Source organism: Gopherus evgoodei, chromosome 6, assembly GCF_007399415.2.
Source record: "Gopherus evgoodei ecotype Sinaloan lineage chromosome 6, rGopEvg1_v1.p, whole genome shotgun sequence".
In the NCBI taxonomy this organism is placed as follows: domain Eukaryota; kingdom Metazoa; phylum Chordata; order Testudines; family Testudinidae; genus Gopherus; species Gopherus evgoodei.
Window position 1 is genome coordinate 56,714,836 of NC_044327.1, and position 10,250 is coordinate 56,725,085.

The 10,250-nt window shown below is 44.0% G+C and overlaps 1 protein-coding gene across 1 annotated transcript; it reads right to left on the reverse strand.

Annotated features, from left to right (window-relative positions):
• Window positions 1-2,381: 2,381 nt before the first annotated feature.
• Window positions 2,382-9,887, reverse strand: TEX43 (testis expressed 43). The gene is made up of 3 exons (XM_030567134.1): window positions 9,714-9,887; window positions 8,618-8,726; window positions 2,382-4,529 (listed from the first exon to the last, which is right to left on the reverse strand). The coding sequence occupies exons 1-3, from the start codon at window positions 9,746-9,748 to the stop codon at window positions 4,323-4,325; spliced, it is 351 nt and encodes a 116-aa protein (XP_030422994.1). The 5' UTR covers window positions 9,749-9,887; the 3' UTR covers window positions 2,382-4,322.
• Between the last annotated feature and the right edge of the window lie 363 nt (window positions 9,888-10,250).

The following is a 10,250-nucleotide window of genomic DNA, read 5'->3' on the forward strand; positions in this document are numbered from 1 at the left end:
CTGAAGTTTTTTTGCTGCAGGATGGCCACCTTAAGGTCTGCTATAGTGTGGCCAGGGAGGTTGAAGTGCTCTCCTACAGGTTTTTGTATATTGCCATTCCTAATGTCTGATTTGTGTCCATTTATCCTTTTCCGTAGAGACTGCCCAGTTTGGCCGATGTACATAGCAGAGGGGCATTGCTGGCATATGATGGCGTATATTACATTGGTGGACGTGCAGGTGAATGAACCAGTGATGGTGTAGCTGATCTGGTTAGGTCCTGTGATGGTGTCGCTGGTGTAGATATGTGGGCAGAGTTGGCATCGAGGTTTGTTGCATGGATTGGTTCCTGAGCTAGAGTTATTATGGTGCGGTATGCAGTTACTGGTGAGAATATGTTTCAGGTTGGCAGTTTGTCTGTGGGCAATGACTGGCCTGCCACCCAAGGCCTGTGAAAGTGTGGGATCATTGTCCAGGATGGGCTGTAGATCCTTGATGATGCGTTGGAGGGGTTTTAGCTGGGGGCTGTATGTGATGGCCAGTGGAGTCCTGTTGGTTTCTTTCTTGTGTTTGTCTTGCAGTAGGAGGCTTCTGGGTACATGTCTGGCTCTGTTGATCTGTTTCCTTATTTCCTCATGCGGGTATTGTAGTTTTGAGAATGCTTGGTGGAGATTTTGTAGGTGTTGGTCTCTGTCTGAGGGGTTAGAGCAGATGCGGTTGTACCTCAGTGCTTGGCTGTAGACAATGGATCGTGTGATGTGTCCGGGATGGAAGCTGGAGGCATGAAGGTAGGCATAGCGGTCGGTAGGTTTTCGATATAGGGTGGTGCTAATGTGACCATCACTTATTTGCACCGTGGTGTCAAGAAAGTGGATCTCCCGTGTAGATTGGTCCAGGCTGAGGTTGATGGTGGGGTGGAAGCTGTTGAAATCGTGGTGGAATTTTTCCAGAGTCTCCTTCCCATGGGTCCAGATGATGAAGATGTCATCAATGTAGCGTAGGTAGAAAAGGGGCGTGAGTGGACAAGAGCTGAGGAAGCGTTGTTCCAGGTCGGCCATAAAGATATTGGCATATTGTGGGGCCATGCGGGTGCCCATAGCAGTGCCACTGATCTGGAGATATATATTGTCATCAAATTTGAAATAGTTGTGTGTAAGTATAAAGGCACAGAGCTCAGCAGCCAGTTGTGCTGTGGCATCATCAGGGATAGTGTTCCTGACAGCTTGTATTCCATCTGTGTGTGGGATGTTTGTGTAGAGAGCCTCTACATCCATGGTGGCTAGGATGGTGTTTTCTGGGAGGTGACCAATGCATTGTAGTTTCCACAGGAAATCAGTGGTGTCACGGAGATAGCTGGGAGTGCTGGTGGCATAGGGTCTGAGTAGAGAGTCCATATGTCCAGACAGTCCTTCAGTGAGAGTGCCAATGCCCGAGATGATGGGGCGTCCAGAATTTCCAGGTTTGTGGATCTTGGGTAGTAGATAGAATAACCCTGGTTGGGGCTCTAGGGGTATGTTGATTTCTTCTGGTGTTAGTGTAGGGAGTGTCCTGAGTAGATGCTGTAGTTTCTTAGTGTATTCCTCAGTGGGATCTGAGGGAAGTGGCCTGTAGAATTTGGTATTGGAGAGTTGTCTGGTGGCCTCCTTTTGGTAGTCAGACCTGTTCATGATGACAACAGCACCTCCTTTATCAGCCTCTTTGATGATAATGTCAGGGTGGTTTCTGAGGCTGTGGATGGCATTGCGTTCTGCATGACTTAGGTTGTGAGGCAAGCGATGTTGTTGTTCCACGATTTCTGCCTGTGCACGCCGGCAGAAGCATTCAATGTATAGGTCCAGACTGTCATTTCGACCCTCAGGAGGAATCCATGTGGAGTTCTAAAGTTGTGTAACTTAGATCGATCCCCCCTCACCCTCCCCAGTATAGACCAGGGCTTATACAGCTCAATGCTGGTACAAGTTTGATAGGTCTTGGTTGGCTAATAAGATGGGGTGCCTTGTCTATTTTTTTTAGCCGTGAAATTGCAAGTAAGAGTCAGCACCAAAGACAGGAGCTGCATTTAATATCACTGTTCTTTTCTGTCCCTTTCTGTGTACATTTGGGTTATTTTGTTTGTTTGTTTGTTTTAAAGGAAGCAGAATCAGATTGCAACAGCTCCAGATCATCTCAGCTAATTTTCTCTTTTCCCCCAAAAAAAGGTTAGTTGTTATAATCTATAATACCATCTAAAAAAACTGTCTAACAGGCAGTTTCCCCTATAGAAACACTCTACAGTTAGAGAGAAGGGGAATAAGGAATATTGTTAAAACGAAAACCTTACTTAATACTTCACATTTCAAATTCTTTATTCTTCTTTTTCTGTATCTTTAATAAAGATATATAATGGTGGTAGTTGCCATGGAATTAAGCAGGCCAAAGTCTCTGTATTCAACCCCCCAAAAAACATTTAATTGTTTAGCGTTGTACAGTCATAGGGCTATGTTAACACCTTTAACTCTCTGGGCCTATTTATTCCAGTAAAATTAACACAGCACTACATGTCGCCATCTCTGACACACATCCTGTACCAGTGCACAAGGGGGTGGGGAGTTGAGTAGAGCTGCTTATGGCAGCCCAGCACAATGCTCATTATCGGGGACATTCTCCTTCCAACCAGTTGCAAGCCTTTTACAGTCCTGGCGTGCTGATGTTGCAGGGGCGTCAGTTTGACTCACAGTTTTTGGGAGTGATGCTTTAGGTCATATTTTTATTTCCTTACCTATAAAAGAAAATTATATCAGCTGCAGATTTTATCCACAACTACAGTAGCTCTGAAGGGAAAAGCCGTAAGCAATACAAATGTAATGTTATATTTTTTCTAAAAAAAAAAATAAATGAAAGTATTTCAGATTTGGAATCACTTAGGGTGAAAAACACTATTTTGTGATTAATATTTCTAGACATAAAATATTGAGCACATTTTAACTATGTATAAAAATGTTCTTGAAACCCTACTGCTCATTTGCTCATGATGACTTTATATTTTAATTTATAAGTACTTAGGCTTTGAAGACAGCTTCTTTCTGCTTTTGATCTAGTTGGGGGGATCCTCTTCAACCCAGAGCAGAAAGTGTTATAGTGTTAGATTTAATCACAATTTGAAATAAAATGTATTTGTGAAGAGAGCAATATTTTAAAATTACACTCCAATGTATTTTTTTAAAACGTTATTAGCGTATAAAAATGGCAAGCTCAAAATTTCTTAATTGTCTTCCTTTCAGCAGATGTGAAATATAAACAAAACTGGTTATACGGAAACTATGTTTTTTATCCCAGAACATTTATAAATACTTAGCAGCTTTTAAATTTAAAAGGTTTTTCATTTTCTTTTTTCCCCATTTCTCACTCTCTAAAGTTTGAACCTATGGCATTTTTAGAATAAGCAATTGTAAATAGCCATTATAATACAAAATTCAATTAAATCATTTTAATGGCATCTGTTCTTGATTGACAAGTGGAATTGATTCCGTACAGAGAGATCCTGTATGACTGGAACCAACTGTTCTCATTTATGTATTTTATTTATTTATTTCCATTTATATTTGTTCAGCCTTTCAGCACCTTTTTAATTGATGGCCCTTTAGTATTTCTCCAAATTTTGTCTCCTTTACTTCCCATGATTTCAGTGGCTTTGTAAACCCATAATTCCTTCTCCTGTCAATAATGGGAATTTCTTTTTACTATAATATACTTGGAAGCAATTCAGACCCAGAACTAAGTACAACAGCTGCAACAATATCAGTTGGAGAATTTCCAGATCCTGATGTTGCTACCTGCCTAGCATCTGAGGTAGGGAGAGGAATGCAACTATCACCTAAACAAAAGGAAGAGGGAACTGAACCAGCCTGCTGCCCCTGAAGAGCCAGGAGAGGAAGCTAGCTAGTCACCCTTAGAAGATGTAAGGAGGGCTGGTAGACAGCCAGTGGGACTCTCTCCAAGAAAACAATAGAGGATAAGGAATGGGGTTGAAGCCAGTCTCTTGGAGATGGTGGTGGAAAGCTGAGTAGAGCCCTAAGGTTTGTATAAACTTCAGATAAGCATCCAAATGTCTGTATGCTGCTTATCTAAATCAAACTGGGAAGTCTGAAACTTTTGAGATTCTCCCTTGCCTAATCAAAAATATGCAGGTCAAATTGCAGACAGAATTTTTTTTCATTTCAAATATAACATCTAATCAGCTTTAAAAACATGTTAATTCTATTTTAAAGAGGAAAAAAAAACCACCACACTGTTTTTTCTTGCAGCAGATTTAAACTTCATAGCCTATACAGTTCAAACATGACTGTATTGAGGGAAAAAGCAGGTCAGAGTTTCATCCTCCATGCGTGAGCAATCACAGACTTTTGGTATCTGGAGAGATGAGAATATATGGGAATATCTACAATCATCATTTCCCGAGGAATCTTCTCCTGTATGTGTTTTCTTTCTTCTCCATGGCAAAGTCTTTCTCTGTGCTCCAAAAACAGACTATCTTCGGTGGCACCAGTATATATCCCAACAACCTCTGCATGCTGTGTAAAGAAATTCCAGTGGTTGCCTATGAAACATTCATTTTTGCCTGAACTCATTTAATAATTATACTATTAACTGAAAACCCTAATTGATATAACAACCTATTAACAGATGGCTCAGTAAATAGAGGAAAGCAAAAAACCAAAAACTGTAGGCCAGGGTGGCTAAACTTACTGACTTTCTGAGCTGCATACAACAATCTTCAGAAGTTTGAGAGCTAGGGCATGCCTGCCAGGGCTTGGGGCTTAAACCCCACTCCTGCTGAAGCCTCAAGCCCCGGCAGCTGTGCCCCGTGAGGTTGATGCCCCAAGATACCCCTCCTCACTGGGCAAAAGCCAGAGGCGATGCATATGCCCCCAGATTTTTGCCAGGGGGTTTGCTGGCCCCAGTCAATCCCACGGTGCTGCTGGGTCCCCTCCCTGTATGGCAGCTGGAGCTGGGAAGAGGCAGCAGCAAACACCTGGGATCAGCAGGGAGACCAGCGGCCCCTTCCTGCAGCTCCCAGCTGTTTGGAACTGTTTCTCCACTGCGAGCTAACACTTGGGAGCTGCAGGGACCAGGGACGGACAGCTGAGGGTAAGAGAGGAAGTGTGCCTGGTGGGGAGTGACTCAAGCTGTTGGATGGGGGGGGTGTGAACATTTAAATTGTGCCCCGTGTCTCAGCAGGCACCAGTTATCTCTGTCAGAAGCCCCTAGTCCCAGTCTCCCAGTGCAGGGCAGAAGCTCTGAGCTTCCCACCACCCCAGTCTGGTAGGCAGAAAATGGGGAACATGGGGGGCTCCGGGAGGCCACAGTTTGGCCACCCCTGTTCTAGGCCAAATTTTCAAAGGGCCTCTCATTTGCATGCACGTAAGCCAGGCAGTAGTGAATTGACACTATGCATCCAGCCTCCTCATTTCTGTAGACAAATCCACACCAGAATTGAGCGTTAGACATATGGTACATATTCCCATATGTGCATATCTAATAGGCTTTCATAGGTACATTTTTGTAAATATCGGGGGAAGCCGTGTTAGTCTGTATCCACAAAAACAAGAAGGAGTCTGGTAGCACCTTAAAGACTAACAGATATATTTGGGCATAAGCTTTCATGGGTAAAAAACCTCACTTCTTCAGATGCATGGAGTGAAAGTTACAGATGCAGGCATTATATAATGACACATGAAGAGAAGGGAGTTACCTCACAAGTGGAGAACCAGTGCTGACAGGGCCAATTCAATCAGGGTGGATGTAGTCCACTTCCAATAATAGATGAGGAGGTGTCAATTCCAGGAGAGGCAACACTGCTTTTGTAATGAGCCAGCCACTCCCAGTCTTATTCAAGCCCAAATTAATGGTGTTAAATTTGCAAATTAATTTTAGTTCTGCTGTTTCTCTTTGAAGTCTGTTTCTAAAGTTTTTTTGTTCAAGTATGGCTTCTTTTAAATCTGTTATAGAATGTCCTGCGAGACTGAAGTGTTCTCCTACTGGCTTTTGTATGTTACTATTCCTGATGTCCGATTTGTGTCCATTTATACTTTTAAGTAGGGACTGTCTGGTTTGGCCAATGTACACGGCAGAGGGACATAGCTGGAACATGATGGCATATATCACATTAGTAGACGTGCAGATGAATGAGCCCTTGATGGTGTAGCTGATATGGTTGGTCCCTCTGATGGTGTCCTCAAATATTTCTGTTAGTCTTTAAGGTGCCACTGGACTCCTTGTTGTTTTTATTTCTTTAAATGTTCATATATGTACCTAATCATTCACTTGAGTGTATGTGAATATATATATATACACACCTATTTATTTCTGTATATTATGCCTCTCTGGAAGATCAGATTTTGTAGTTGTTAGGCTCCTATCATGCAAACACTTATGACCTAGAGTAACTTTACTGATGGGAGCAGCCAATGAGTTCAATAAGTGATTACACTCATAGGTAAAGTATACTCACCTATCTGCAGGATTGGGACTTAGCTAAGGAATATGAATGTAACTCATTATATGTGAATTTTAATTACTTCTAACTTTGCAAATTGATTAGCAAAGCATGCCTTTCTCAGGAAGGACTTACACATGTGTGAAGTTTAAAACAATTAATAATGTTTGAATTATCCAAGCATGTAAAAAAAGTATAAGAAAGTTTTTAAAAGAAATAAATCTTTTTTCTTGTTTTAATAGTTCTAGAAAGGCTCAACAGTTTTTTTTTTAATTTTACCATAAGGCTGAAACAAAGAATGACAAATCTGAGCCTAAAAGGAAATATTTTGAGAAAGCTATTAGTGACTGAAAATAAACATCTTAGCCTTAGCTAGTGTCCCTTCTGTGACATTATAGTGACAAGCCGGAATATATTAGTCAATATTTTAGGGGTCTAAATGTTCTGAATTTGAGAATGGTTTAAAATGTATCCCATGTCTGGTGCTTTACAGACAAAAATATATAGTTCAGTTCATTTTTTGCCACTTTTATGCTGATCATGCTCTGTTGTATATTTCTTTTCATTCCTTTAATAACATAGACGGTCTTGAGCGAATAAACTTACAGCTTCTCAGTTTTCTTCAACAAAAATGTGTGAGAGAATGGCTTTTCTTGGGAAAGTGAAACATTCTCAAGAACACATCTCAACCTCTTCTACTTAGGGCTGGTCTACACTACACAGTTCAGTTGAGATAAGGCAGCTTACATCGACCTAATTATGTCAGTGTCTACACTACAGCCTTCCTCCCACCGATGTAAGTGCCCTACTGCACTGACATAATAACTCCACCTCCACAAGAGGCGTAAGGCTTATGTAGATGTAGTTAGGGCAATGGAGTGTCTGTGGCAGGAACTGTAAATTGACAAGAAAGCCAGGTAGCTAGAACCCAGCTGCCCCCACATCCTCTGGAGAGCTGAGTGGCTGGGAGCTGGGGCAAGAATGAACCCTGCTCTTGGCTAGGAACTGGGGTGAGAAGCCCAGAGGGCTTCCCCTTGCTTCCAGAGGGTAACAGGGAGCGGGGCAAAGCCTGCCGGGAGCCTGTGAGCCTGTAGGGTAGCCAGGCTCTTGGCAGGGAGCTGCCAACAGAGCTGAGAGACTGGGTTCTCAGCTCCACATACTGCTCCTCTTAGGTTGGTGGAAGTGTTCCTGGTGAGGACACACATCACAGACCCCAAGGAAGGTAGTGTGGACGTACACCACCATAGCAATTACTACTATCACCGGGTAGCGTTTGATGTATCGGGGATGGATTTATCTGGACGCAATAAATCGACTATCTAATCGACGCCTGTACTCCACCTCGGCAGGAGGAGTAAGCGGAGTCAACGGGGGAGCCATAGCAGTTGATGCCGCTGTGAGGACGGCCAGGTCACTCAATAACAGACTTAAAAGTGGCAATTCTTCAACAAAAAAACTTCAAGAACAGACTCCAATGTGAAACTGCAGAACTGGAATTAATTTGCAAACTGGACACCATCTAGATGACCTCCTGAGGTCCCTTCCAACCCTGATATTCTGTGATTCTATGATTCTAAATTAGGCCTGAATAAAGACTGGGAGTGGATGAGTCATTACAAAACCTAATATTACCATACTAATTTTCCCCTACTGTTACTCACACCATCTTGTCAACTGTTTGAAATGGGCCATCCTTATTACCACTACAAAAGTGATTTTTTTCTCCCTTATTATTCTACTGTTAATTGAATTGTCTCATTAGACTGACCCCCAGTTGGTAAGGCAACTCCCATCTTTTCATGTACTATGCACATATATATACCTGCTACTATATTTTCTACTCCATGCATCTGATGAAGTGGGTTTTAGCCCACAAAAGCTTATGCCCAAATAATTTGTTCGTCTCTAAGGTGCCACAAGGACTCCTTGTTGTTTCTGCTGATACAGACTAACACGGCTACCACTCTGAAACCTGTCACAAGCTACAGAGTAAAATCTACTTCCACCAACAGCAGCAAGATGGTGCAGAGACAACAGCAAATACAGTTGCCTGGCCAGATTTTCAGAAGCAAAGACAATGGGAACTGTGTGTGCCCAGCACCTTTGGAAATTAGGCCATTATTACATTGTTAACAGGAGGAAATATTTTTTGGGTTCCATTACCTTTAAAGTGAATTTCCTGTTCTTCATGTCTTCTTTCCAGGGCATCACATAATGCGTTGGAATCATCCCATGTTTGTGTGATAACTTTGGTAAATGGCAGTGAACAAGCCTGTGGGACAAAATATTTTAAAAAAGACAGTGTGACAGTGTTAGGACAGAAGACTGGGTTGGGTTATTAACTGAAACAAACAAGTCCATATAATTCATAGAGGGAGAAAGTCTTTAATATAATTATAATTAATAAAAATATTGTTTCTTCCCTTACGCCAGACAAGCTTATCATCTAACTGAAATTTCATGTTTTCCTAGGATGCTATGCTGAACTAACAAATGTTTTTTCTTCCATATTTAGCATAAGAATAAAGAAATTAATTTGATCTCATAAATTGAAGAGCATGATTTCTTATGCTTCCAATCACTGCATGCCCTCCTCACCCCCACGCAGACACAAGATAGGAGCAGAGCTGGCTTTGTACACACATACAGCTGTGGGCTAGTAGGGGCACGGTTTGTGAGCTAGTTCTCCATTTGTGCTGGGACGTTGGGGTCTGCATCTGGCTGAGTGTGGTCCTGGTGCTCTACTCTGTGTGTAGGGTGCCCATGATGGGGGCGCTTCTTGGGGCAGAGGAGAACGGTTGTATTTCTGTCTGTAAGCCCAGGGATACAAGAGGCCTGCCTGAGACTTCCCAGGCAAAGATGCTTCCTGCCCTGAGGATGGCAACAGCCTAGTTTAAAAATAAACCACAGAAGGAGGGGTGTCTGCTAACACCAGGCAGACTGAGGCAGGGCCAGTCTAGGTGCTGCAAGGTACCTGCTCTGGGGAAAGCCCTGGCAGCTGCGGTGCCAATCTGAAATCTCTGCCGCCGGCTCCCTCAGACACATGGGAGGGAGTAGGCAGAGAAGGGTCCAGCGGGACAGAGAGGTGCCTGATGGCACTTCTGGGAGGGTTGAGAGATTAGCAGGGTGACCCCCATTAGCCTCTTTAAAGCTGGCTCTGTCCAAATGCGGACACGGGAGTGCCGGGGGGATGTGTGGGTACGGGGGGCGGGGGAGCTGCTGGGCGCGCCAGCCGCAGCTCCGTCTTCCTCCTCCTCACCCTTTGAGGTCCGTGTTGGTCCCGACGGAGACCATGGCGGCTGCAGCCCACTCCCGACTCCCCGCGGCCTCTCCAGCGCCGGGACCGCTCGCAGCCCGGGGTCGCTCCGGCGTGGGCGCCTTTGTGATGCAGCCGCCGCCATCGCCCACGTTCCAGAAGGCGACCAGGCTGCAGCTGGCGGCGTGGTGCTGCGCAGAGGTGGGCGGGCGGGCGGTAGGTGTTAACGCCTCTGCAGTGCACCTGGAAACAAGCCAGGGGATGGGCTTGCTACGGAGATGGAATTGCCCCCTGCTTCAAGGAGAAGGGGCATGATACCCCTCGGCGTCACCAGAGGGGCACCCCAGACCCTTCATGCTGCAGACGTGATTGTGGCAAAGGCAGAGGCGGAAAGGGGGCACTGAGCTAGGGTGACCAGACAACAAGTGTGAAAAATCAGGATGGGGATGGGGTGTAATAGGATCCTATATAAGAAAAAGACCCAAAAATCAGGACTGTCGCTATAAAATCAGAACATCTGGTCACATTCTGCTGAGCTCA

What these genes read in the sequence shown, in the direction of transcription:
- TEX43 (XM_030567134.1), bottom strand. Translation starts at nt 9,748, where the DNA reads ATGGTCTCCGTCGGGACCAACACGGACCTCAAAGG. An exon ending in ACCAACACGGACCTCAAAGG is followed by an intron (nt 8,727 to 9,713) that starts GTGAGGAGGAGG and finishes TTTGTCCCACAG; the next exon opens with GCTTGTTCACTGCCATTTAC. An exon ending in ACAGGAAATTCACTTTAAAG is followed by an intron (nt 4,530 to 8,617) that starts GTAATGGAACCC and finishes TTCTTTACACAG; the next exon opens with CATGCAGAGGTTGTTGGGAT.